Source organism: Zalophus californianus, chromosome X (genome assembly GCF_009762305.2).
Source record: "Zalophus californianus isolate mZalCal1 chromosome X, mZalCal1.pri.v2, whole genome shotgun sequence".
Classification (NCBI taxonomy): Eukaryota; Metazoa; Chordata; class Mammalia; order Carnivora; family Otariidae; genus Zalophus; species Zalophus californianus.
Window position 1 is genome coordinate 89,046,605 of NC_045612.1, and position 26,521 is coordinate 89,073,125.

Here is a 26,521-nt window from a genome sequence, read left to right on the forward strand (position 1 = left end):
CCAGACCCTACGGAAACAGACCCTTTCCTCAAGGGCACTTCCAGGCTTTTTGAGCAGGCCAAGCTACCGCTGGCTGCCACCGTCAGAGACCAAGATTCCCTCCTCCTCTAGGCAGCATCGTCAGAAAGCAAAAACCACACTCTCCCAGGACGCCCGGGGTCCCTGGAACGGGAGCAACACGATTTATTTCAGGAGAATCAGGCATCGGGGTTTCCTCGTCTGTGGGTGTGACCGGCCCTTCAGCCCGGCTACCAGACCCTCCTCCGGGCCACTTCCCCCGCCTGGGCCTGACCCCTGCTCTTGGACCCCCTGGGCTTGGGAAGGCCACGGGTCCCGGGGAACGGCCCCGCCCCCAAGATGGCCGCGCCCATATGCCGCTGAGGACCGCAGCAGGCGCCGCTCCCGTTTCTTATTGCGACGAGCTGAAGGGAGCGGAGAGCGTGGCTTTGCGGGGCGGAGGGTGCGCAGCAGAACGGCGCGTGAGAGAGCGCTTCGGCCTCGGAGGCGGCGGAACCGGAGCCGCTGAGTCCCTCCGCGCGCGCCTCGCCGCCCGGAGACGCCATTCCCCCCGCCGCCCCCACGCCCCACCGCGCCGCCGTGATGTGCGACTCGTCGCGGGAAATATTCGCACGCTCTGGTCACCGCTTCGCGCCTCAGACGAACCCCGGCCGAATCACTGTCCGCGACACGCGCCATCTCGCCCATTGACAGTGGGGACCGCCCCCCCCCCAGTGGCTCGTGCGCGTGCGCCTCGCTCCGATCTGGGCCTGCGCGGCTACGGGGTGCGGAAGTGCTCCGCTGACCCGGGGGCGGTGCGAGGTCGCACCGGTTGTTGTTATCCGCCCCGACTGTCGGGTTGTGGGAGGCAAGGACGGGGAGGCGGAGCGGACTCGGGCTGCAGGGGAGGGCGGGGGTGGTGGGTTCGCGCCCCTGCGGGGTCGCGGCCGGGCCGGCTGAGTGTGGGCACCGGGATGCGGGCGACGGCAAGTGATACAGTCAGTGAGTTTGCTGAGTGCCTAGTAAGTGCGAGGCGCCTTTGGGGTTCCCGGGCATCTTCCCGACGGCCTGTGAGCAGGTGCTGCGATTATCTTCATTTTATTGCGAGGAAGCAGGAACAGAAAGGCTCGGGCACCTGTCCAAAGTCACACAGCTAGTCAACCCCGGGGGAGCCTTCTGTGTTTTGTCCCCCTGCCTGGCGCTTAGCTTTTCCAACTAACGTTCCCGAAATTGATCAAGTTTGTGGTTGCTGTCTGCCTTCCCTGCTCGAATACAGCTCCACAAGGTCGGGGACCTGGGATTGTTTGTTCCCTGATGTATCTGCAGCACGTAGAACAGGCACATCGCGGGCCCGCAACATTTTCACTGAATGAGTAAAAGCGACAGAGCAGGCAATCCGTTCGATTCCGGAGCGGGGACTCTTAGGCATAGTAGGGCAGGGCTCAGCTCCTTGTCTGCTGATAACTGGGGTCCTACTAAACGTTACTCTCCAAACTCAGATGAGGCCTTGTGCTTCCTTCCATAAATGAAAACATTTGAGTTTTCCTCCACTTCACTCCATCATAGGGGTTGTGAATCGCATCTCCTGTGTGGTCCTTTCCAGGAGCAGGGTGCATCACTGAGACCACTGCTCACCAACTGCAGATTCCTGCTCCTGGGCTTCCTAGTCTACAGAAGAGCCAGTGTGACGCCTCAGAAGGTGAGTCCCCCTGGGTCAGAGGCACAGACGTGGTGCTGCAGGGATGGTCGCAGCTGAGATGGGTTTGTCTCTGAATCCTTTGGTCCTGCATCCTTGGGAACTAGAGAGCTCTTATGAGGGGCCTAGGAGGAGGAGCCTCAGCCCGGGGCAGAGGATGCAGGGTCCCAGGACAGATCCAGAACCCAGTGCAGGGGGTGCAGGCGCCCGGGACAGACCCGGACCCCAGGGCAGGGGGTGGAGGCTTAGAGGACAGCAGGTCCAAGAAGAGCTGGACCTGCAGCGGCCTCTGTCCCTCCTCCAGCTGGGAGAGAGCATGCCCACCGTGTGACCATGGGCAGTCGGACCCCATCGGAGGAGAGAGATGAAATGTGCAGGTGGATGGAGGGATGCTACCATGAGGCAGTGGCCTGCCGCAGTCCTGCAGGGGCAGGATCAGGGGGACGAGGATCACTGCCAGCCTGGAAGGACTCTGTCCTCTCCTGCCACTGGCGCCTGTGTGCACAGCCGAATGCCCCCCTTTTCCATCGGCTGTGTTTGGATTTGCGTCAGCCCTAGAGTGTGAACATCCCACCCACCCCTACACAAATGTTGACTCTCCCCCTAGTCTGAGTAAAGTGCAGAAGGCTTTTGTTTTCTTTTGTCCTTGGTAAAATTTGCAAGTAGTCTGCAGGTACGCCGTCTTCTGGTTCTGCTGCCTCATTTTGGTGGTACCGTGACGGGGCCTGAAAGCAGGAGACATTAAGCTGCATGGAGCTGAGCGCTGGGGTCCCCAGGCTGCCACCGGGGTTGCTGCGGCAGCAGCTACTCTGTGCAGAGGCTCCTGGCGGAGACATTGTTTATAGAACTGCCAAGCAGGGGCGCCTGGGTGGCTCAGTCGGTTAAGCGTCAGCCTTCGGCTCAGGTCATGTTCCCAGGATCCTGGGATCGAGCCCCGCGTCGGGCTCCCCACTCAGTGGGAGGCCCTCTCCCTCTCTACCTGCAGCTCCCCCTGCTTCTGCGTGTGTTCTCTCTCCCTCCGTCAAATAGATAAACAAAATCTTAAAAAAAAAAAAAAGGAAAGAAAACTGCTAAGCAGGGAAGAGCAGGCAATTGAATGGACATCCTGGGAAAGGAAGTCACGAGCCGGGATCGGGGTGGAGGCGGGCAGTGAGGGCCAGTGTGTGCAGGGTGACAAGGTCAGTGGTTTCCAGCTCCTCGTGCAATGACCAGTGCTGGGCTCTTCACCTCCCTTCCCGCTCCCTGCCCCTTCCCCTGCCCTGGTTTGTCTCCGTCCTGCAAACCACAGCCAGAGGTCCGCGTCCTCCAGACGCTGCTGTCTGTCACCTCTGGGGCTCAGTGTCATCAGTTTTCATTGCCATTTTATGAGTGATAATGTTCACATTCAAAAATGCAAGTAAAGAGAAGACGCAAACTGAAATCAGCAGTCAGAGAAAAGCAGTGTCAACATTTTAGCAAACGCTCTGGCACACTGCCGTTCCTCAGTGGGTACGTACTGGTGAACAAATGAGCTTGCACTGCCCTTGTGTTCTTGTGATCTCCTTTTAAATATGTTAAGAAATGAAACAAGGTTCATTTGGGGCAGTTTGGAAGCCCACAGACACAGGTCCTGTGCAAAGCCCACACGAGCTTACCCACGTGGCAGGGACCGGGCTGGAGCTCCCAGGCTCGTTGCACATCATTCTCCCCAGGTGCAAGGGTGATGGTCATCAGGCTGGTGGGGACGGTCTCATGGCTGAACGCTCTGATCTCGACCCGCTCATTCTGTCTTCCTAGATCCCCCGCCCTTTGTCCGGGGCAGAACAGGATGGCCACGGCCCAGGTGAGTGCCGAATTTCCCCCCTCCCTTGCTTCCAGGGCACTTGAGGCAGCTTCGGGGTATCTGTACCGTACCCCTGACAGATCTGTCGCTCCCTTCTGCCGTGGCTGTTTTCCATTCAAGCTGTAATCCACCTCCGGTTTCTCCGATCCTTCCTCCCCCCGACCCCGCCACCAAAACCCAAGATAGAAAACAAGAAAAGAGAGAAGGAAAGTGACTGTTCTCATCTACTTCTTCCTCTGGGAAACGCACCTCCTCGTTGTTCTTCCGCTTCTCAGGGAAGCTCGTTGAAGCCCATAGACTCGCTTTTTCTGTGTCTTCGCTTCCACCTCACTGTTTGCTTTTTCATTATATTCAAAGAACGAAAATCCATGCTTGACGTTCCGTGCGCTGAAGAACGGTCACAGCATCCCTATTTCTTCTGCCCCCCGGGGCCACGTTTCTCCTCAGAGTGCCCCCCCCGTAACAGTGTGGGGATGGTGTGGGGCGGCTGCGTTTCTGTCAGCTGCAGGAGCTGACTGCAGGTCCATAGGCCGTGGTGGGTGAGCGTGTGCACAGATGCCGTGCCAGCCCCGCTCCCGTCTTGTTCTTCCCGCCTGGTTCTACCCTGGGTGGTGTTGCTCCTCGGTGCAGAAAGAAGATTTCCGTTCGCATGCGGTGCTCCGCATGTGTCATTCAACTGTTGCTCTCTTTGTGCATAGTCAGCATTTGGATGTTCTTTTTCTGTTCTGTACGGAGCCTCTTGGATGACTCTTTATGTGTGTGTTCAATAGTGCGGGTATTTAAGGAGGATACACCTAGAAGTTGGATTTTGGGGTCAAAGGTATTCATACTTGAATCGGCTGTCCCAAACCCTAGACTAGTTACGACTCTCCCAAAATGTTAAAGACCAGATAATTTCTGTGTTCAGCTTTTCCAGGCTGTTGAAAGTTGAAAAGGAAACCAGTTGGTTTTATGGAGCCACTTACCTTTAAATTTGATAAAGATATTCCAGAAAATAAGTTATACACCTGATTCACTTGAGACCATGGACGTCAAGATTCTAAACACATAGTCTGAACAGTGTTGATAATGTTGAATCGAGCGCTGTGCGAAATGATCTGTGCGTGTGGTAAAAAATTCACAACAAAAGCTTGTTCGACAAAAGGTGAAAAGTAATTCTCCCCGTCACCCCATGCCCCGTGTCCTTCCTTGTTGCACACGTTCTTGGCGAGATCCCGTATGCACGTGTCTTTGCACCTAAGAATGCCATTTGCTTTGGAACTCTTCCTTCTTCCCATATTCCAGCACATTCTGGGCTTTTCCACGATCATTCCGTTTCACTGTGTGTTTGAACAACCCCGGGTTTTTCCACCTGGGCCCGCTTGACATTTGGGGCCAGGCAGTGCTGTGTTGTGGAGGGCGGCTGTGTGCCCTGGACGCTATCTAACCGTCCCTGCCCCGGGCTCCCCTGATGCCAGTGTCCCCAACCTCGTCCCCCTCCGTGGTGACAGTGAAGAGTTTCTCCAGACATTGCCGCCTGTTCCCCGAAGGGTTAAATCACCCCCGGGTGGTACTCCATTTCCAAAACTGGCTCTGTGATATTCCACTGGCTGGAAATACCGTCCCGTATATTTGCCTTCTGCCGGGGCCGTACACTGAGGATAGTCTTGTCTGTTGACATCATAAACGATGCGGCGATACTCAGCCGTGTACGGTTCAGTCTGTTCCTCGTGAGCTTGTCTCACCTGCAAGATAGCTGTCTGGAGGTGAGGATTCTAGGTCAGAGGCTCTGCGCATCGTGAATTTTGACAGCTGAGGGCCTCTGAGCCAGGTGTTGCCCTGCGCTCACCAGTGTGGTCTTTGGTCCCCAGCACCTGAGCTGTCACTTGGGAGGGGTGACAGGAGGGGTGGCTGCTCTGAGAGCCCCACCTTCCCGTCACTGTCCTGCTGCCCAAGGCGTGCCCCGGCTCGTCTCCATCTGCAGCGCTGAGTAACCGGCTGCCCCGTGAGGCCTGTGGGGGCCCTGTGGGTGCCACCTGTCTCCCGGACTGAAGACCGGCCAGTGGGGGGCGGGCAGGGGGAGATGCAGGTGTCAACGGGGGAGGGGGGGTCCTGCTCTCTCTCTGATAGGAATGTGGGCACTCAGAAAAGTGAGCGTTTTTGTGGTGCCAACAAGACCAAACACACACCTTTCCTTCCTTACCTCAGTCTGCTGACCAGGTCAGACTGCCACCCTCCTGCTTCCTGTTCCCTCTCATGGTGGATTAGGCACGATTAGCAGTCGGGTGACCGTGCAGCCGCCTTCTATAGGGAAACAGCCCGGTCCTTGCCTACTGTGTCTTCCCTGCCTGCCTTTCTCCAGCATGTCTCCTCTGCCCTCACACAGAACACTTTATCTCTGACACTTCTGGTCACCAGATGCGGAGGTTTCCGCACACCAAACAACTCGCTGCCGCACCAGATGGGTGTCCTACACGTTAAGTCAGCTTTGACACTGTCTCCCTGGAGATCGCATCAGATCCCACGGGTTAAGGGTTCAGTCCCACCGCACGGCCAGCCCCATGCCCCCCATCAGATGCCAGCCCCGAGTAGCAGGCTTTTGACCAGCGGGCTAGAGGTCAGAGGTCCAGTGACGCCCTCCTGGGATTCGATTATTTGCTAGAGCGTCTCACAGGACCCGGGGACACGCTGACTTAACATTTACCAGTTTGTTAAGGGGTATGATGAAGGATACACACAAACAGCCAGATGAACAGATACACAGGGCAAGGCCTGGGAGGGCCCTGAGCACAGGAGCCTCTGTCCGTGTGGACTTGGCAAGCATCATCCTCCCGGAATATGGATGTGTTCACGCGCCGGGAAGCTCCCCGAATCCCATGCTCTGGGGATTTTATGGCGGCGTCATACCGCAACTCCGATCAGTGGTTAACTCCATTTCCAGCCCCTCTTCCATCGCTGGAGAAGGGTGGGTGGGGCTGAAAATCCGGAGCTTGCGGTCACAGCTCGGCCTTTCTGGTCTCCAGCCCCATCCGCTCACCTCGAGTCCCCTATCAGAACACGAGATGCTCCTTGTATTCTTCTCACGTGGGGATTTGTCAGGGTTTTAGGAGCTCTGCAACAGGGACCTAGAGCCAAGAGCAGTACATATCTCCTATTACCTCACAGTCCTGACCGAGGAGCTGTGTTCAGAACTGTTGTCATAGCTCTGTGTCCTCTGCGAAGCCTTCTCTGCCTGCCCTGAGCTGAACTGACTGCTCTGTAGGCTCCGTTCCCTGTTCTGTCTCTGCCATTGCCCTCGGAGGACAGGCAGCCCGCCCCCCTGCCCTCCCCCCCCTTTTCCCGGGTGCCTCGATTAAGTGTGGTGTTTCTCCCCCTACTAGGGGAAGCGCCCTCGGTTCAGAGAGGGTGTGTTTGTTTTCATCATTCCTTGTATGCTGTGGACTTAGCAGTGTGATCCGTGTTCAGGCAGGGAGCTGCAAGATTGCATTTCCAGAGGAAGCTCTCTTTACCGCCTCTTCTGTTTCTTTATAACGTTTAAAGTAATTTAGGTGGCATAAACATTGCATCCCCTATGCGGTCTCAGGTCGTGCGGCGAACAGCAGGGAACGGTTGCGTCGAGAAGGGCAGTGCAGTGTCGTGTTGAAGGACGTGGGTGTGGCGAGCAGAACGCGTGCATTTTCATCCCTCTGTCCTCGCTGTGTGACCCTGGGCAAGTGACTTCCCACTCTGTGCAAAGCCAGTCTGCCCTCTGTGCGGGGTGTCCTGGGGTGGGCGCCAGATTGAATCTCTGCTGCGTGCGGAAGTCTGAGGATGGGACGCAGGGTCCCGGTCCCCGAGCGCAGCACTCCGGGCTCATGAGGAATGTGCCGTTGCAGGAATCCTTGACCTTCAGGGATGTGTTTGTGGACTTCACCCTGGAGGAGTGGCAGCAACTGGACTCCGCTCAGAAGAGCCTCTACAGGGATGTCACACTGGAGAACTACAGCCACCTGGTGTCCGTGGGTGAGGGACGGCTGCGCAGCGTGACTGGGACACGCGCGCTCGTGTCACCTCAGCTGCTGCCCGCTCTGGGGCCTCAGGCTCACCGCTGGGAAGTCAGAGCCCCGTGTGCACCCCGCCCAGGGTGTCTGTGCTCTCGCCCTCTCGGTGACTGGTCTGCACGGAGGGGCACAGAGCCGTCCTCAGGGGGCGCGCGCCGAGGCCGGACCGTCTCGGTTGGCAAGGAGAGGCCCCGGTTCCGGAACGCCTCTGGCATTGCTAACGACGTCTGTGTCATTTCCCCTCCTCAGGATACCTCGTTGCCGGACCAGATGAGGTCTCGAGATTGGGACGAGGAGAAGAGGCCAGGAGGGCAGACAGAGGGCCGTCAGCACCGAATTTTCCAGGTGAGCCCGCCCGCGGCCCGTCGGGCCAGGGCAGGGGACCCAGGAGGTCAGCGAGAGCTGGGCGTCAGGGGCGGGCCTGGGGGCTCTTCTCAAAGTCCCTAGACTCGGGGACCTGACTTGGCTTCGATGAAACCAGCTGCCGTGGTATGCACGTGACGCCCCCCCGCCGCCCTTCCGCAGCCCCCGGTTCTGCTCGGGGTTCAGGTCCCAAGTCCACCTCCCGGTATCCCGGGTGGTCTCCCCCCTTTCCTGCTCCCCCTCCTCTCTGGAAGCTTTGAGGGTGTTTCCCCTCCCGTGGGCATTTGCCTTTTGCTCAGAAGAGATGTGCTGTGGGTGTGACGCGTCCTCTTTGTCGTCCTCTGGGCCCCTCACATCTGACGCTGGGAGCCCTCTTCAGCCTCAGGGAAGCCATCCCGCCTGGCTTGCTGGAGCCGGTGGGGACCGGAAGCTTTGCCGGTGGCCTCCAGCTCGGGCCGGGCCGGGCCGCCCCCGTGCTCTCTCCCTGCGCTCCTGTCGTGCTCAGCCGCGTCAGCCCTCACGGGACCCAGTCCTCGCTTCTCAGTCCCTCCGCCTCTTCCGGATGGGACCCGACGCCGCCTGTTGTCAGCTTCCTGCTCTTACCACTGCCTCCCTCCCACTCACCTGTTTTGTCCTCCGGGTCCTCTCTGTCTTTCCCCAGAACACAGGGGACCCGGAGAGGACATCCCTCCCGGGCGGCCCGCTTCGGTGAGCGCCGCCTCCGTCCTGGGCACAGCGGCTCTTGGCCTCCTCCTCCGTGGGTTTGGTTGGTTTGGCTCTGGGCGGCCCCTTGTGGGGATCCACACACTCCTCAGATGCCGGCCTTCCTCTGCTTCTGGCGCGCTCCCAGCGGCTGCTCCGGGCGCCCGCCCTGGACGCCTGGCGTCCGGCCTCGGCGCGCGCCCCCTGGACGGCTTCCCCACAGCCCGCCTCTGCTGGGCTGGGCACCCTCTCTCTGTCGGGGCCTCCCCGGGCTGGCCTGCACCTGCCTCTCCCACGACTGTTCCTCTCCGTGCTCCGTCAGCCCCGTACCCGCTGCCGTGCGCAGAACCATCCGCGTTTCTGCTCTGCTCGTGGCCTGGTTTTGCCTGCCTCCGGGGTGTCCGGGAATTGAACTGGCTGAGTCTCGTTCTCAGTCCAGTGGTGCCCTGGAAGGAGGAAGCACACGCTCAGAGGCACGGCCCCCTCCCTGAGTCCGGTAACCTTACGTGAAAACCTGTTCTGTTGGAAGGAAGTGTACCCACGTTGGGTGTGCGTGCAGGGCAGTCCGGGACCCAGGTCATGTCAGCACATTCCCAGCCACACCTCCACGTTCTGCCTCTTCTCAGGGTTTCTCTTTGTAATCCTGCGGATGGGCACCTCCTGGGTCCCGGGAATCCCTTCATACCTGCGTTTCTGGAGATGCCTATTCTATCTCCCCTCTATCAAAACTCAGGATTTATCTCAGTTCCACCTTGGCCTTCTCCTCAGCTCTTCACCATGCTTGCCACGTTCTTATTTGTAGTTTCTCTGTTGGTTACATTTGTTAAGTGTAAATGATAGAGCTCAGCTTCTATGTCTGCATTCCATCTGGTAACTCTCTCTAAACCTAGCTAAGCGTCTGTGGCTTATTCTCTGCCTAGAACACAGAACCCTAGAGAGAATGCCTGCATCTTATTCTTTCCTGTCGCGGTGTGGGGCTGGTGGAACATTCGATAAATAATCTTTCCTTCTGGAGGAGGGCAGAGGAAGAAGGTTCGGTGCTCACCCACAGCCGGGGGTCACTGGCTCCGGCTTTGGAGCTCACAGCCCAGACTGGATTTCTGGCTTCTTCGCTCGCTAGCTGTTCCTCTGCACACTCGCCTCAGAGCCTCTTGGCCTGCTTGTAGAGCGGGGCTAATGCTAGAACTTACGGGATTGTCAGGGTTGAATGAGTGGATGAATGTAAAGCACCAGAAGTGGTGCCTCGACCCCTGGGAGCTTTCGGTAGTGGTTATCGCTATTTTTATTGTTTTTAATAGAACATGTCTTATACTACAGTCTTTGTTAACCCAAGGCATTCACATAGTGACCTGTGGACCCCACAGGATCCTCACGGTTAGGCCGTGGAAATTCCACCCAATGGAAATTGTTCCAGAAAGCCCCGGGTGGTCCCGGTTCTGTGCACTGTGAGGGACACAGCAGATAGCCCGACGCCCATGGCCAGTTAGGATCCACCGTTTTAAATATCCCCAGAGGAGGGCTCAGAGAGACACGGCCAGGCCTCACCGAGGAGCATGGGGTCGGGGGGAGGAGACGACAGGAGCAGGTGGACAGCTTTTTCTCTTCCGCCATTCCTCCAGACTTCAAGCCGCTTTGGGACTTGCATATTCCCCTGGGCCTATAGGAGATTTCTGGCAGGTCCCAGAAATTCTCTGGTTGTTCTGATGGGGCTCCTGGGTGACTCAGTCAGTTGGATGTCTGACTCTTGATATTGGCTCAGGTCGTGAGCTCAGTGTCCAGGGCTCCAGCCCTGCATTGGGCTCTCCTCTCAGTGGGGAGTCTGCTTGTCTCCCTCTCCCTCTGTCCTTCCCCCTTTTTGTTCTCTGTCTCTCTCTCTCTCTCAAATAAATAAATAGATCTTTTTAAAAAATTCGCTGGTTGGTCTGAGAGAAATCTTCTAGGAATGGTTAGTCTCGAGTGGCCTCGCTCTAGTAATCCAAATTGTCCAGTCCCATGGAGTAGGGTGAAGTCTGACGTTCATCAAAAGGTTGTTGAGCTTTTCACGGAAAGGTCTTTGCCTTTGTGAATTTTCCCTGGCTCTTGTTTTCCGTTTTGTTCACTTCTCCTTTTACCTTTATTTCCTTTTTCCTACTTACTCTGGGTTTACTTTGCTTTCTTTTTTTTTTTTTTAAGATTTTATTTATTTATTTGACAGAGAGAGACATAGAGCAGGAACACAAGCAGACGGAGTGGGAGAGGGAGAAGCAGGTTTCCCGCTGAGCAGGGAGCCCGATGCGGGGCTCGATCCCAGGACCCCGGGATCATGACCTGAGCCGAAGGCGGACGCTGAACGACTAAGCCATCCAGGCGCCCCTACTTTGCTGTTCTTTATCTAGCCTTTCCCCCCAACATTTGATTATACAAATTTTCATACCAAACAAGTGAAAGAATTATAGTTTGAACACCCACAGAATTCCCCCTGGAGTCTACAATGAACATTTTGCTCTATTTGCTTTTTCTTCTGTCTGTGTACTAATTCCTCTGCCCTTCCATCAGTCCTCTTTCCTTTTGTGATGAGTTTCTTAGTAAGTTTCAGAGATCGGTACCCTTCACCCCTGAATATTTCCACAGGCGTATCATTAACTAGAGGTCACAACTTTTTAATATTGTTTTTTCTTTTTCTTTTTTTTTTAAACTTTTTTTTTTAAGATTTTATTTATTTATTTGAGAGAGAATGAGAGAGAGAGAGAGAGAGCATGAGAGGGGGGAGGGTTCCGAGGGAGAAGCAGACTAACTGCTGAGCAGGGAGCCCGATGCGGGACTCGATCCCGGGACTCCAGGATCATGACCTGAGCCGAAGGCAGTCGCTTAACCAACTGAGCCACCCAGGTGCCCTAATATTGTTTTTTCTTAATGCTTAATAGGTATTTTAATAAAAGGAAATTCATAAATAGTACCGTATGGAATTTGGTTGTATGTAATAATGTTTTAATGAATTCCCATATGTGTTTTCATTACATATTTATGCAGATGTGACTCTTCTTTTTTTAAGTGAGGTTTATTGAGGTATAATAAATATACCCTGAACTTCACCTTTGTTAGGTGTATGATTCCATAGATTTAACAAAGATTTAGTCATGTAACCACCAACACCATCAATATATTGGACCTCTTCATTCCCCTAAAGCATCCCTTTGTGCCCCTTTGTAATTACAATTCTTTCTCACTTCAGTATCTGGGATTTGGATTTGGATTCTTCTCATTTCTATTCTTCTAGTTTTATTCTTTCTAGAATATCATATAAATGCATTTCATAGTAAATAATTTTATGTGTCTTGCTTCTTTCACTTAATGCTTTTTAGATTCATCCATGTTTGGTATATATCAGCATTTTGTTCCTTTTTGAAGGTAAATAGTGTTATATTTGTTTATTCACTAAGCAGTTTACGCACATTTGAATTTTTTGAATTTTTGGTTATTATGAAAGAAGCTGCTATGAACATTCACGTCCAGGTGTTTGTATGCACACTTATTTATCTTCTTAGGTAAATATCTGGATTCAGATTGCTTGGTCATATGGTGAATGTATGTTTAATTTCACAAGACAGCCTCACACTGTTTCCCAGCACGGCTGTACCATTTTTGTTGACCATCGACAACATGAGAGTTCTAGGTGTTTTGCATCGTTGATAGCGCTTGGTATTATGAGTATCGTTAGTCTTTCTTTCTAGTACTTGTGTTGGAGCATCTCATTTTGATTTTAATTTGCATTTCTCCAATAACTAATGTTTAGCGTCTTTTCATGTGCTTATTAGACATCTCTGCATCTTGGGTGAACTGTTTGTGGTAACTTTTTGCCATTTTTGTTGGTATCAAATGGTTAAGAGTTCTTTATATATTCTGGATGCAAGTCCTTTAGCAGCTATGTGTTTTCCATGTATTTACTTCCAGGCTGTGGCTTGTGTTTATCTTAATAGGATCTTTCAAAAAAAAAAAGACATTCTTTATTTTGATAATGCCCAGTTTATCAAGCTTTTCTTTTATGATCCATGCCTTTTGTGCCCTATTAAACAATTCTCTTTCTAATCCTAATCCATGGTAGCAAAGAGTTTCTCATATGATTTCATTCAGAAGATTTACAATTTTTAGCTCTTATATTTAGGTCAATGGATATAATAAGAGAAGTATTTTTTACCTGGTGTGAGGTAAGGATCAATGTTCTTTCTTTTGCCTACGCATATTCAATTATTCCAGCAGCTTTTTTGAAAATACTGTATTTCCTCTATCAGTTTACCTTGGCTCCCTTGTTGAAAACAGTTGAACATGTATGTGTTGATCTGTGTGCCTTTACTGCACTTCTTAATTACTATAGCCTTACATTTAGTGTTCAGATCAGGTGGTATGAATCTTCCAGCTTTGTTCTTCCTTTTCATAATGTCTTGGCTATTCTAGGTCCTTGACAGTTTCAAATAAATTTTAGCATCAGCTTGTCAGTTTCTACATAATAGCCTGTGGGGATTTTGTTTGGGATTGCATTAAATCTATGGATCATTGAAATACCAATATTGAGTCTTCCAATTCATGAACGTGATGTAGCTCTCTATTTATTTAGGTCCTTTAAAATCTATCTCAGTAAGATTGTAGTTTTGAATGCACAGGTCTTGCATAGGAAGTGCAATTGCAATTTATTCTATTTTCAATATATTTACTTTTTGTCAATATCTCCGTCTTTTTTTAGTTTAATAGTTGCTCTAGGGATTAAGATACACAGTTAATCTTTGACATTGTACTTGGGCATATATTTTATTTTGCTTTTTTGTTTTCATAACTTTTAATTTTGATGTAGTTTCAAATTTACAGAAAATTTAAAAATCAATACCAGAACCTCCTATAGACTCTGCCCAGATTCACCAGTTGGTTGCATTTTGCCGTTTGCTTTGTCGCGTTATGTATCTACGTCTGTTATCTATATGCATATATTTATATTTAAATGCACTTTTCTGAACCATTTAAGACTGGAGGTGCAATGCCCCTTCACCCATAACACATTACTGTATATTTTCTAAAAACCAGGATTCCCTTTTATAACCCACTGCAGTTATCACAATTGGGAACTTCCACATCGATACACACTGTCCGCGTATTCAAATGTCACCAGCTGCTCCGATGATGTCCCAGTGGGCGGCCTTGGTAACTAAGCAGGTTGCCAAGGCAACAGATTCCGGCAGCCTCAACAGCGGGCAGCAGCTCGGAGGAGCCCAGGCTGTGCCTCCTGGGGAGCAGCCTGGGGAAGGAGGGCCCAGAGTGGGTAGGAGGGCAGCCCCCACTAGGCTTGGAGATGGTCCTTGCCCCAAGGTCAGAGTTAATGAAGCCTTGGGGACCACACAGAGTGAAGTTCCTCCTGGCTACTTAGACTTATGTTTTAACGTTTCACACAATATGTAGAAGCTTTAATATTGGTCCCTTTACCTTATCTCCGTTATGTTATAGTTTTCAAATGCATTATATGTACATACATTTTAACCCCCCCCAGACAATGTAACCATTTTTGCCTTCAACTACCATACATATCTTAAATAATTCAAAAGGAAAAAAATGATCTGTTATACTTACCCAGATATTTTACCATTTCTGCTGTTCTTTATTTATTCCTGAAGTTCTGTGCTTCCCTCTGATACTATTTCCCTTCAGTCTGAAGATCCTGTGTCATTTCTCTTAGAACAAATCTACCAGTGACAATATCTCTTCGTTTTCCTTGTGTGAATTTTTAAATTTCATCTTCATTTTTGAAGGATATTTTTGCTGGATACAGAATTCTGTTGACATTTCTTCACCTTTAGTATTTTTAAGATGTTCCATTATCAGTGCGCCTGGGTGGCCCAGTCAGTTAAGCATCCGACTCTTGATTTTGGCTCATGTCATGATCTTGGGGTTGTGAGATCCAGCCCTGCATGGGGCTCCATGCCCAGCTTAAGATTCTCCCTCTCGGGGCGCCTGGGTGGCTCAGATGGTTAAGCGTCTGCCTTCGGCTCAGGTCATTATCCCAGGGTCCTGGGATCAAGCCCCACATCGGGCTCCTGGCTCAGCGAGGAGGCTGCTTCTCCCTCTTCCTCTCTCTCTGCTCATGCTTTCTCTCTCTCTCTCTGTATCTCTGTGTCTCAAATGAATAAATAAAATCTTAAAAAAAAAAAAGATTCTCCCTCTTCCTCTGCTGCTCCCTGCCCTCCCTCTCTTAAAAAAAATTTCTGAAAAAAAAAAGATGTTCTATTATCTTCTGGCCTCCATTATTTCTGATGACAGCTTCACAGTCATTTGGATCATTGTTTCCTCATATGCAGTGTGCTTTTGTTGAAGGTTTTTCTTTTTTTTCAACTTTGCTTTCCAGCAATTTGATTGTAATGTTTCTGGGGGTTTCTTTGAGTTTATATTTTTTCTGATGTGCTGAGCTTTTTTTTTTTTTTTAAGATTTTATTTATTTGTTAGAGAGAGCAGGGAGAGGAGCAGAGGGAGAGGGACAAGCAGACTTTGTGCTGAGCGCAGAGCCGAGCATGGAATTGGATCCCATAACCCTGATAACATGACCTGAGCTGAAACCAAGAGTCAAGATACCCAACCAACTGAGCCACCTGAGCCACCTAGGCTATGCTGAGCTGCTTGAATCTATAAATTTATATCTTTCTCCAAATTAGGAAACTTAAAAAAAAATTTTTTTTAATTTTTTAAGTATTTTTTAAAAGGTTTTATTTGAGAGAGAGTAGAGAGAGCATGAGCAGGGTGGGGGCAGAGAGAGGGAGAAGCAGACTCCCTGCTGAGCAGGAAGCCTGACACAGGGCTCAATTCCAGGACCCTGAGATCATGACCTGAGCTGAAGGCAGATGCTTTACTGACTGAGCCACCCAGGCACCCCCAAATTGGAAAATTTTTGGCCATTATTTCTTCCGATCTTTTTTCTGCACCAGTCTCTTTTCCTTTGAGGACTCTAATGACATGAATGTTGGATCTTTTGATATTGTCCTGCAGGTATCTGATACTGTTTTTCCTTTCTTGTTTCTCCCAGTCTTTTTTTCTCTCTGTTGTGCAGTTTGACAGGTTGGATCATCTTTGTCACTTTAACTTCAAGTTCATTGACTCTTGCCTCTGTCATTGCCATTCTGCTAAGTCCATCCCATGAGTTGGTTTTTTTCTAATTTCAGATAATTGTGTTTTGTAGTTCTAAATTTTAATTTCTTTTTTACAGTACTATAATCTTGAGAATTTCTATTTATCCATTTATTTCAAGGGTATTTACCTTTATCTCATAGAGCTTAGTTATAATAGTTGCTTAAATGTCTTTGATAATTCTAGTACCTGCGTGATCTCAGGATTGGCATTGGTTGATTGTCTTTTCCCTTAAGAATTGGTCGGATTCAGGGGTGCCTGGGTGGCTCAGTCATTAAGTGTCTACCTTCAGCTCAGGTCATGATCCCAGGGTCCTGGGATCGAGCCCCACATCGGGCTCCCTGCTAGGCGGGAGGCCTGCTTCTCCCTCTCCCACTCCCCTTGCTTGTGTTCCCTCTCTCACTGTGTCTCTCTCTGTCAAATAAATAAATAAAATCTTTAATTTTATTTTATTATGTTAGTCACCACATACTGCATCATTAGTTTTTGATGTAGTGTTCCATGATTCATTGTTTGTGTATAGCACCTAGTGCTCCATGCAGTATGTGCCCTCCTTAATACCCATCACCAGGCTAACACATCCCCCCACCGCCCTCCCCTCTAGAACCCTCAGTTTGTTTCTGAGTCTATAGTCTCTCATGGTTTATCTCCCCCTCCAATTACCCCCCGCCTTCATTTTTCCCTTCCTACTATCTTCTTTATTTTTTTAATTAACATATAATGTACTATTTGTTTCAGGGGTACAGGTCTGTGATTTATCAGTCTTACACAGTTCACAGTGCTCACCATAGCACATACCCTCCCCAGTGACCATCACCCAGCTACCCCATCCCTCCCACCCCCCACCACTCCAGCAACCCTCAGTTTGTTTCCTGAGATTAAGAGTTTCTTATGGTTTGTCTCCCTCTCTGGTTTCATCTTGTTTCATTTTTTCCTCTCTTCCCCTATGCTCCTGTCTTGTTTCTCAAATTCCTCATATCAGTGAGATCATATGATACTTGTCTTTCTGTGATTGACTTATTTCACTTAGCATAATACCCTCTAGTTCCATCCACATCATTGCAAATGGCAAGATTTTGGGGTTTTTTGATAGCTGCATAATATTCCATTGTATGTATATATATATATATATATATATATATATATATATATATATATACACACACATATATCTCACATCTTCTTTATCCATTCATCTATTGATGGACATCTTGGCTCTTTCCATAGTTTGGCTATTGTGGACATTGCTGCTATAAACACTGGGGTGCACGTACCCCTTCAGGTCACTACATTTGTATCTTTGGGGTAAATACCCAGTAGTGCAATTGCTGGGTCATAGGGTAGCTCTGTTTTCAACTATAAATAAAATCTTAAAAAAAAAAAAAGAATTGGTCAGATTTTGCTGGTTGGTTGTTATATTGAATAATTTTGAAGATTTTATTTATTTATTTGAGAGAGAGAGAATGAGAGACAGAGAGCATGAGAGGGAGGAGGGTCAGAGGGAGAAGCAGACTCCCCGCTGAGCAGGGAGCCCGATGCAGGACTCGATCCTGGGACTCCAGGATCATGACCTGAGCCGAAGGCAGTTGCTTAACCAACTAAGCCACCCAGGCGCCCTATATTGAATAATTTTGGATTCTATCCTGAATAATGGAGATTGTTTTGTTGTTTTTAATCTTTGTTTATCACATAATACACCTGATTAGATTCAGACCACCAGTTTTGTCTCACCTTCTGTGGGTGTTAATTCCATTCAGTTCAGTTTTCAAAGCCTTTGCCATTTTTCTTTGCATCTTTCCTGTGTATGCACCATTCAGGGGTTAGTTTGAGACTTGAGTGGTGATTTAAGTCTTTTTGCAATTATCAAAGACTTGCTTTCCTGCTTCAGGTCTCTCTCAAGCATTTGTTATTCCGGTGTTACTCAGACTTGACCTGTGGTTTTAAATCTTAGTTTAGTTCAGTTCTTAAAGCTTTGGTGTGAGGCTTTCCTTACCCCTGCATGCATAGTCCTTAGATGAGCTCAGAACTTGTGGAGGTCATGGCGACAGAGTCTTGCAAAAATATGAGGGGGGACAAAACGGAAACCCACTGTATGAGCTGCTTCTTTACCTTCTGACTCCCCCTCAGAGTGCCTGCTTTTGTTTATTTTTCAGAACCCTCAAGTAGTTGCTTTACATATTTTGTCCAGAGTTTTTCGTTGCAAGAGCAAGAATCAGTAGGAGAGAGAGGCTATGGTAGATCTCCTCCATTGTGGCCAGTAATGGAAACCTTGATTTTATTCATTCTTACTTTTATCTTTGTTATTTCTGTCCTTCTGCTAGTTTGAATTGAATGTATTTTCCTTTCCTTTTTTCATAAGGTAGAAGCTTAGGTCATTGCTTTGACAGCTTCCTTTTCTAATATAAGCACTGGGAAAGCTTTGACTGTCTCTGAGTACTGATTTAGCTATTTTCACCCCTTTACTGTGGTATAATTAACTTACAAGAAATTGCATGTCTTTATAGTGCACAATCTGGTCAGTTTTGACGTGCACACCCATGAATCCATCACCACAATCAAGATAATGAAGTCATAGAATGAACGGGGAAGGATTTTCTCTTTTCAGTTCTTCGGAAGAATTTGTATAGAAGTTGGTACTATTTTTTCCTTAAATGTTCGATAGAATTCCCCAGTGAAGTCATCTGGGCCTAGAGTTTTCTTTGTGGAAAGATTTAAGCTACAGTTTCAATTTCTTTAATAGATACTGGTTTATTCATATTATTTCTTTTTTTTTCTTTTGCATATAGTCTTTTTTTTTAATTTTATTATGTTATGTTAGTCACCATACAATAAATCATTAGTTTTTGATGTGCTGATCCACGATCCACTGTTTCTGTATAACACCATGCAGCATATTATTTCTTCTTCAATGAGCTTTGGTAATTTGTGTCTTTCAAGGAGTTTGTCTGTTTCACCTGAGTTGTCAAATTTCTTGGCATAAAGGTGTTCATAATATTCTTTTATTATCCTTTTAATTTCTGAGGGTCAGTGGTAGCCTCATTTCTAGTTTTAGAAGTCCAATCTCATGTAGTCATGAAAACTATGAACTTTATTGAAAGGGAAATCTCTCCCCCAATGAATGCCTGCTTCACTGCTTCAGGCTGGGCAGTTTTAGTGGCTAAAAGAAGCATGCTCAGCTTTTTCTTCCTTTACTCTCCTCGCTAGCTCTTCTCCCTTCTCCTCATCCCCCACTCGACAACTAGGCCGTCTCTGGCTCCCTGGCTCCCTGGCTGAAGCAAGTGAGGAAGGAAGGAGATACAAAGGAGAAAAATAGTTTGACCTGACTGATAAAGATGTAATTAGATATTGGTGCCCTCTGCACATGGGAGATTCCAAAGACCAATTCTTCTTCCTGCCCTTGGCACTTCAAGGGTTCCTTAGAGATGCCTCGGCTAGGGCCCTGATTGCAATTTTCTCCTTATAGGCAGTGTCTCTACTCCAGCAAGGCATTTAGCATATCTCCTCCCTGTTTAGCAAACCTCCAGCCCCATAGCACACCTCCAATCTCTCTTTGCTGAGGTCACCTTGATGCTAGCAGGAAGCCCTCTTTCCAAAGTAACCTGGCCCTGTTCACATCTAGAAGGGCCACATCTGCCTAGTAGTGTGTGTGTGTGTGTGTGTGTGTGTGTGTGTGTGTGTGTATAATGGAATATTACTCAGCCATCAAATCTTGATGAAATCTTGCCATTTGCAATGACATGGATGGAGCAAGAGGGTATTATGCTAAGTGAAACAAGTCAGTCAGAGAAAGACAAATACCATATGATCTCACTCATATGTGGAACTTAAACAAAACAGATGAACATAGGGGAAGGGAAAGAAAAGAGAGGAAGGCAAACCATAAGAGACTCTTAACTCTAAAGAGCAAACTGAGGTTTGCTGGAGGGGAGGTGGGAAGGGGGATGGGCTAAATGGGTGATGGGCATTAAGGAGGGTACTGGTTGGGATGAGCACTGGGTGTTATATGTAAGTGATGAATCACTAAATTCTACTCCTGAAACCAATATTACACTACATATTAACTAACTATGATTTAAATTAGAACTTAAACAAAAACCCCAATTACACATTTTCTTTCTTTTTCCTATATTAGTCAAGGCCTGTAGTATAGTGTTTAATAGATGTAGTGATAGTGAATTCCCTGTTTGTTTCTGATTTTAATGAAAATAATGGGGACAGTGATAGTAATATGATGATAGGCAGTATCTGAGTGTTTGCTATGTTCTGGATGCTTTGTACATACTTAATCCTCTGAACAACCCTATCAAGTAGGCTGGTTGGTATCCTCATTTTATAGATGAGAAAACTGAGGCACAGAGAGATGACAGACCTCCTCCAACTCACCATTAAGTATATTTGCTGGGGTATTTCGAAAGCTCCCTTTCATCAAAAGCTTCTTTTATATTCCTGGTTTGCTAAGACTTTCTTAATAATCGTAAGGGGCACCTGGATGGCTCAGTTGGTTGAGCATCCAACTCTTGATTTCGGCTCAGGTCATGATCCTCAGAGTCATGGGATCAAGCCCCAAATCAGGCTCTGTGCTCAGTGCAGAGTCTGCTTGTCCCTCCCCCTCTGCTCCTCTCCTGCTCGTGCACTCGCTCGCTTGCTCTCTCTCTCAAATAAATAAATAAAATCTTTTAAAAAATCAAGAATAGATGTTATATTTTCTCAAATGCTTATTTCTACATCTATTGAGAAGATGATTTTTTCTCCTTAATCTGTTAATGTGGTGGATTATATTAATAGATATTAATATAACAGATAATTGAACTGTGGAGCACCTGGGTGGCTCAGTCATTAGGCGTCTGCCTTCAGCTTGGGTTGTGGTCCCAGGGTCCTGGGATCGAGCCCTGCATCGGGCTCCCTGCTCCGCGGGAAGCCTGCTTCTCCCTCTCCCACTCCCCCTGCTTGTGTTCCCTCTCTCGCTGTGTCTCTCTCTGTCAAATAAATAAATAAGTAAGTAAGTAAGTAAATAAATAAATAAATATTACACACACACACACATATATATAAAATTGAACTGTTTTTGCATTCCTGTGCTTAAACCCTACTCCGTTGTGAAGCATTTTTTTTAATTCATTGAAGTCAGTCTACTCAAGTTTTGAGTTTTGCATTAATATTTAGAAATGAGTTAGGTTTCCTTTCCTTGTGCTGTCCTCTTATTCTGGTAGACACAGTTATACTGGCTGCATAAAACAGACCTAGTACTTTCCCTTCTTTTTCTAGTTTCTGAAACTGTATTGACTGAAGTATACCTGTTCTTATGAGGTGATATCAATCATCTACAAAAACATCTGGATAGGATGCCCTTTTTTAGGGCAAGACTTTTGATTACGAGTGAAGTTTATAATTTTTAAAATAATTACTGATTTATTCATGTTTTGTACATCTTCTGTCAGTTCTGGTCATTTTTCTAGACAATTATGTTTCATTTGAGATTTCAGATTTACTGACTTAAGGCAGGATTCTCTTGATGAAAAGAAAAATAGATTTGATTTTATCAAAGTAAATCATGGCCAAGGTTTAAAGAATAAAATAAGTGTGGTAAAACTATAAAGAAAGTCAAAGGCATATAAACATAAAATTCAGGATAGTGATGATCTGAGAAGAAAGAAAATGAAATGGGCACATCAACTTCAAAGGGAACAATAATATGGGTTGTTTTTTTTTTAAGTAGGCTCCACACCCAACATGGGGCTTGAACTCATGACCCTGAGATCAAGAGTCACATGCTCTACCAATTGAGCCAGCCAGGCACCCCATGATAATTTGTTTTTTAACGAGTGGTGGATAGGCAGGTGTTTTTTGTATCACTCTTCTTTATAATTTACTGTGTCTTCAAATAATTATGTAAAATTTTCTACTATGGAAGATTGCTCACCTCATTGCTCCTGCCACTCACAAACATACACACAGAGACTTTTGGCTCCCCAATGTTCCCAATATGATTGTACCACAATTTTGGTTTCTGACAGTACTGTTGCTTACGACGTTATGACTGTGTAAACACTGGACACAGTTGAGCCATGTAGTAATCTAGGATTCATTTAGCTTTCCTGTATAACTTTATTTCCTTTGGTTAATAATTGCTTTGTTTCTTTTATTTGCTGCTTTCTCTATGTACTTATCACCAGTTCAACTTTAATACTCCATATCCAGCTATCTAGAGTGACTCGGAATGCTTCCAGAACTATCAGGGGTTCCATCAATGTTCTACCCCTGAGTTTGTCTGGAGCCATTTGACCCTCTCCCTTCTGGGTGGATTAATCTCATTCCTGCTCATGTGACTGCCATCCTCATATCCTTCACCATTATTCGGGGGATTCCCTCGACTTTCTGCATTGTTGGAGTCCCCATTTGCTTTATGCCATGCCTTCTTCCATATTTCATTGGAGCACATTCTTCTAGTACCTAACTAAGAAAGAATGTAGGTCCATGGGAGGTAAATTTTTTGAGATTTTTTTAATATCTAGACGTGTTTGTTATCCTTGTCCTAGATGGAGAGTTGAGCTTGGAATAGAGTTCTAGGATGGACATTTCTTTCCCTTAGACTTTTGAAGGCATTGCGCCATTGTCTTCTGATTTTCAGTGTTCCTTTTGAGAACTCTGAATCTATTCTGATTATTGATACCTGGTATCAGTTTTTTTTTTTTCTGTCTGTAAGCTTAACCCCCTCCTCCCCTTCATCTCATGCTCTCTGACTTTTCTCCGTGTGCCCTGATGTGGGATCATTTTCACCAGTATTGCTGGGCACTGGGGTAGGAGATAAATCCCTACAGGGATAGTTGCTCCTTTCTCGTGCAGAGCCAAGATGCTGCAGAGCTGGATGGCTACATTTCAAGTCCAAGTGGCCAGCAAGGTTTTTTAAAAAGCCCTTTTCACTTTGTGGAAGGTTCCAAGTTGACCCAGTAAAAACAGGCGCCTCAGGCCAAAAAATCATCAGCCTCTAATGGTCAGGCATCTAGGCTCCCAGAAGAGAACAGGTGTTCGGTGCCCCAAGCCAGCAAAATAGTCTTATCAACATAGGGAACATTCCGAAAGCTCAATTCCCAGACTTGAGCCAGGCGCCTGGCTTGCTGTGTTAGCACTTGCCTGCCCCCTACCTTTACTGGTGCTCTTTATTTCTTCATGTGGCTTTGAGTTCCCATATTGTGTCCTTTCTAGAACAGACACATACTGTGTCTGTTCTAGAGCAGAACTCCAAGTTAGGTCAAAGAGTGAGGATGGGGCTTTTGATGGAGGCCCAAAACACATCAGCCCCTCAGGCTGCTGGGAGGCTGCTGGGAGGCTGCCAGTTTTCACTGCTTACGGGGCAGAGTTGGGGAGCCGGTGGCTTGGGGTACGGGGAGAAGAGGTGAATAGTGCCAAGTGAAACACTACAGATTTGGCTGTTCTCACTGAGGTTCACTGGTTCTTGAATAAATGCTTCGTGATTCCTTGTATGCCTTTGGTTAATTTCCAAAGTCTTGAAAGGATGGATATTGATAATTTTGCCAGTATTTTCATTGCTTTCATGGGGGAGATTTACTGAGATCCTCACTGCCTTTCCAGAAGTCCTGCCTTAGGCATGTCTCTTAAAACTACAGAAAAGTACAGAAAATCATCATTGTAACTAATAACCCTTGTACTTACCTCCCAGAAGTAGCAAATGTCAATATTTTGATACTTGGTGGTGGTGGTTTCTTTAATAAAAGAAATAGAGGTGTACAAATAAAGGTCAAGGCCTCTTTTCCTCTCCTGAGGCCTGTTCCTCTCATTCATTCCCCAGGCAAACAGTATCATGAATTTGGTGAATATCCTTCTAATCCATGTTTTTATACTTGCAGTACATATATTTGTATCTGTAATCATATAGTGTTCCTTTTGTAAATTTACCAGATTACTGGACTTGAACTGTAGGGCTCTTTCTAAAACTTTGTTTCTGTCTTTAGCGTTGCCCTTTGAGCTTCACCTCTGCTGATACATTACATTTAGTTCATTCATTTTAACTCTGGTATAGCATTCCAGCATCTGAGTATTGCAGTCCATCGATCCGTACCTCCATTACTGGGAAATTTCGTTGTTTATGTTTATTGCCATTCTTGTACATGTATCCTGGCCCACACTTGCAGAATTTTCTCTGTGGTGTAACTACAAGTGGAATACATAGTAGGGTATGTACATTTTTAACATTACTGGATATTATTTACCTTTCTTCTCTCCCATCCATAGAATCAGTTTGCCTTGTATATTTAAGAGTTCTGCATCTGTTTGGGGCACTTGGCTCACTCAGTCAGTGGAGCATGTGACTCTTGATCTCAGGGTTGTAGGTTTGAGCCCTGTGTTACAAATAAAATCTTTAAAAAAAAGAGTTTTGCATCTACTTAAGTGAAATTGTTTTGTAACAGTCTCATATTCTGTTCTTATTTGCTTTTGGCATCAAGATCATTCAGTTTTATATAACATAAGCATTGTTTTACCACCTGTGTTTTGGTTGTTCAGTACCAGGTACATCTCTTTCCATAATTTTATTTTCAACATTTCTCTCTCATTTTGCTCTAATTATCTTTGGAAAACATAAAGCTGATTTTGAAAAATACAATTTAATATGGTTGCCCTTTAACTAATGGGGTTAATATATATTTATTGTGCCATTACTATGTTAGTATTTCTTCTTTTCTTGTATTGTCTATATATCCTGCTTTTTCTTTACCTCTTTTTTTTAAAGACTTTATTTTAGAGAGAGCGAGAGAGTGAGCAGGGGTAGGGGCAGAGGGAGAGGGAGAGAATCTCAAGTAGACTCTGTGCTATGCGGAGCCCGACACGGGGCTCCACATGACCCGAGCCAAAATCAAGAGTCAGATACCTAACCTACTGAGCCACCCAGGTGCCCCTCTTTACCTCTTTCTTCCTGCCCTTACTGCATTTTTACACCCCCCAACTTTTTCCCTGTGATTATTTTCCTCCTGAAATATTCAAGTATCAAGCATTATTGTTAGCCAGTCTTTGTGTGTGATAAATTCCCTACCTTTTCTTGTCCAAAACCACTTTTATTTTGTCATCTTTCTTTGTGATAATTTATCTGGGGATAGAGTTCTAAGATGAAATCAAGCTCTCAGGACTTTGAATACACTACACTGTTTAATCTTTTGACTTCTTTTATTGCTGATGAAGTCTGATGTTGATCTAATTGTTTCTTTGTAGGTGATTTAAAAAATTTCTCCATGGTAGCTTTCCATACTTACTTTCTGACTTAAAAGTCTTGTGATTCCACTAAACTATGTCCAGGTTCAGTTTTGCTTTTATTTACCACACTCAGGACTCTGGACATTCAGTGGTAGGATGTGTACCTTTCTTCCATCTAGAAAACTATCAGTCATTGTCTCTTCAAATACTGCCTAGCTCAGGGGTCCCTAAGACCACTACCATATTTAGAGATTTTCGAGAAGGACTCATGGGACTCCACATACAGTTGTATCTATAGCTACGATTTATTAAAGCAATGTAGTAAGGATAGTCTACTAGATCACAAGGGGAAAAGACACTAGCAGAGTCTGGACGAATCCATGTACAGGATTCCTTATGCTGTCGGGTCATACAGGGCACACTTCCCCCAGCAGAGAAAATGCAACAACATGTGTGCCCAGGGAAGCCCATTGGAAACTCAGTACCCTCAGTGGCTCTGCCTAGCACATACCAAAATTCCAGATTCACAGAAGGAAAGGAAATGTTCAACATGAATCACATTGTTTGTACAAGCAGCCTTATCAGTTAGGGAATAGTGGAGACATTCCTGAACTCCAAATTCCCAGATGTCAGCCAGGGCCTAACCTTGCAGCCTAGCCTTTATAAGTATGGCAGTCTCATGACTGCTCTATGAATCCTTTTCTTGGCATATTGCCCCTGTCCCTTTCTCTCTATTCTTTCCATTTGGATTTTCTATTAAACCTATGGTGGAACTTACATTTTTCTCTTTGTCTTACCCTATTTCCATTTTGTTAGCTCTTTATGTTACATTCTGGGTGACTTGTTAAGGTCTGTCATCTGATTCATTTAATCTGTCTTTATCTGTGACTAGTCTGCTGTTCAACCTATTTAGAGTTTTAATAATACCTATATTTTCTATTTATGTTTCTTTTTTCAAATGTTCCCTTCTTTACCCCATAATATAGCTCTTACCCTCTTTCTTTGAATATTTGAAATTTTAAAGTCTAGATTGTTCTCTTAGCTGCAGTTCTAGGAATGGGGTATCTTTAAATGTATCTGCTGATTATCTCTCAAGATGGTTCATTTCCTTGTGAGGTTTAAATTATTTTACTGTGAACTCTTCAGTGAGAATTGGTTTTCCATAGAAGTTCTGTGAGTCCTAAGCTATAAAAACATAAGAATGTATCTTTTAGAGTTTGCCACTCCTAGGAACCTACGAATAACAGGACCAATTTTTATGTTAATTTTTCAGCTTGTGGGCTCTTTACTAAAACTATGATATTTTCAGATTGAGTTACATTACTAGGCTTTTGCTTATAATATCTTTCTTTCCAGTTTCCTTGACCAGTAGGGAGTCTTTCTAGCTCCGCATTAACAAATATGGAAGCCCCTTGTGATTCCAGCTGTAAGTGGGAATTACGTACCAGTTTCCTGAACATTTTTGCCCTGTGGTCTGGATTTCACTGCAAATCCTCAAGCTTCAGTTTCTGTTCACCCCATCACTTTAAATTTCCACTTCACTTTTGACACCTAATACATTTCTTGGTTTTGAGCTTGACT

At 46.6% G+C, this 26,521-nt stretch overlaps 1 protein-coding gene across 8 annotated transcripts in view; it reads left to right on the forward strand.

The window, feature by feature from the left end:
- The first annotated feature begins 864 nt into the window (after positions 1–864).
- Positions 865–26,521, forward strand: part of ZNF674 (zinc finger protein 674) — a 28,023-nt gene continuing 2,366 nt past the window's right edge. The window contains exons 1-5 of one of the 8 annotated variants that reach the window (XM_035725818.1): positions 865–999; positions 1,564–1,696; positions 3,470–3,515; positions 7,370–7,496; positions 7,784–7,879. In XM_035725818.1, coding sequence (XP_035581711.1) covers positions 3,501–3,515; positions 7,370–7,496; positions 7,784–7,879 — 238 coding nt within the window. In that variant the 5' untranslated portion in view covers positions 865–999; positions 1,564–1,696; positions 3,470–3,500. Of the gene's footprint in view, positions 1,697–3,469; positions 3,516–7,369; positions 7,497–7,783; positions 7,880–26,521 lie in introns of all 8 variants that reach the window. The other 7 variants (XM_027607371.2, XM_027607373.2, XM_027607372.2 and 4 more) reach the window with 7 other exon arrangements.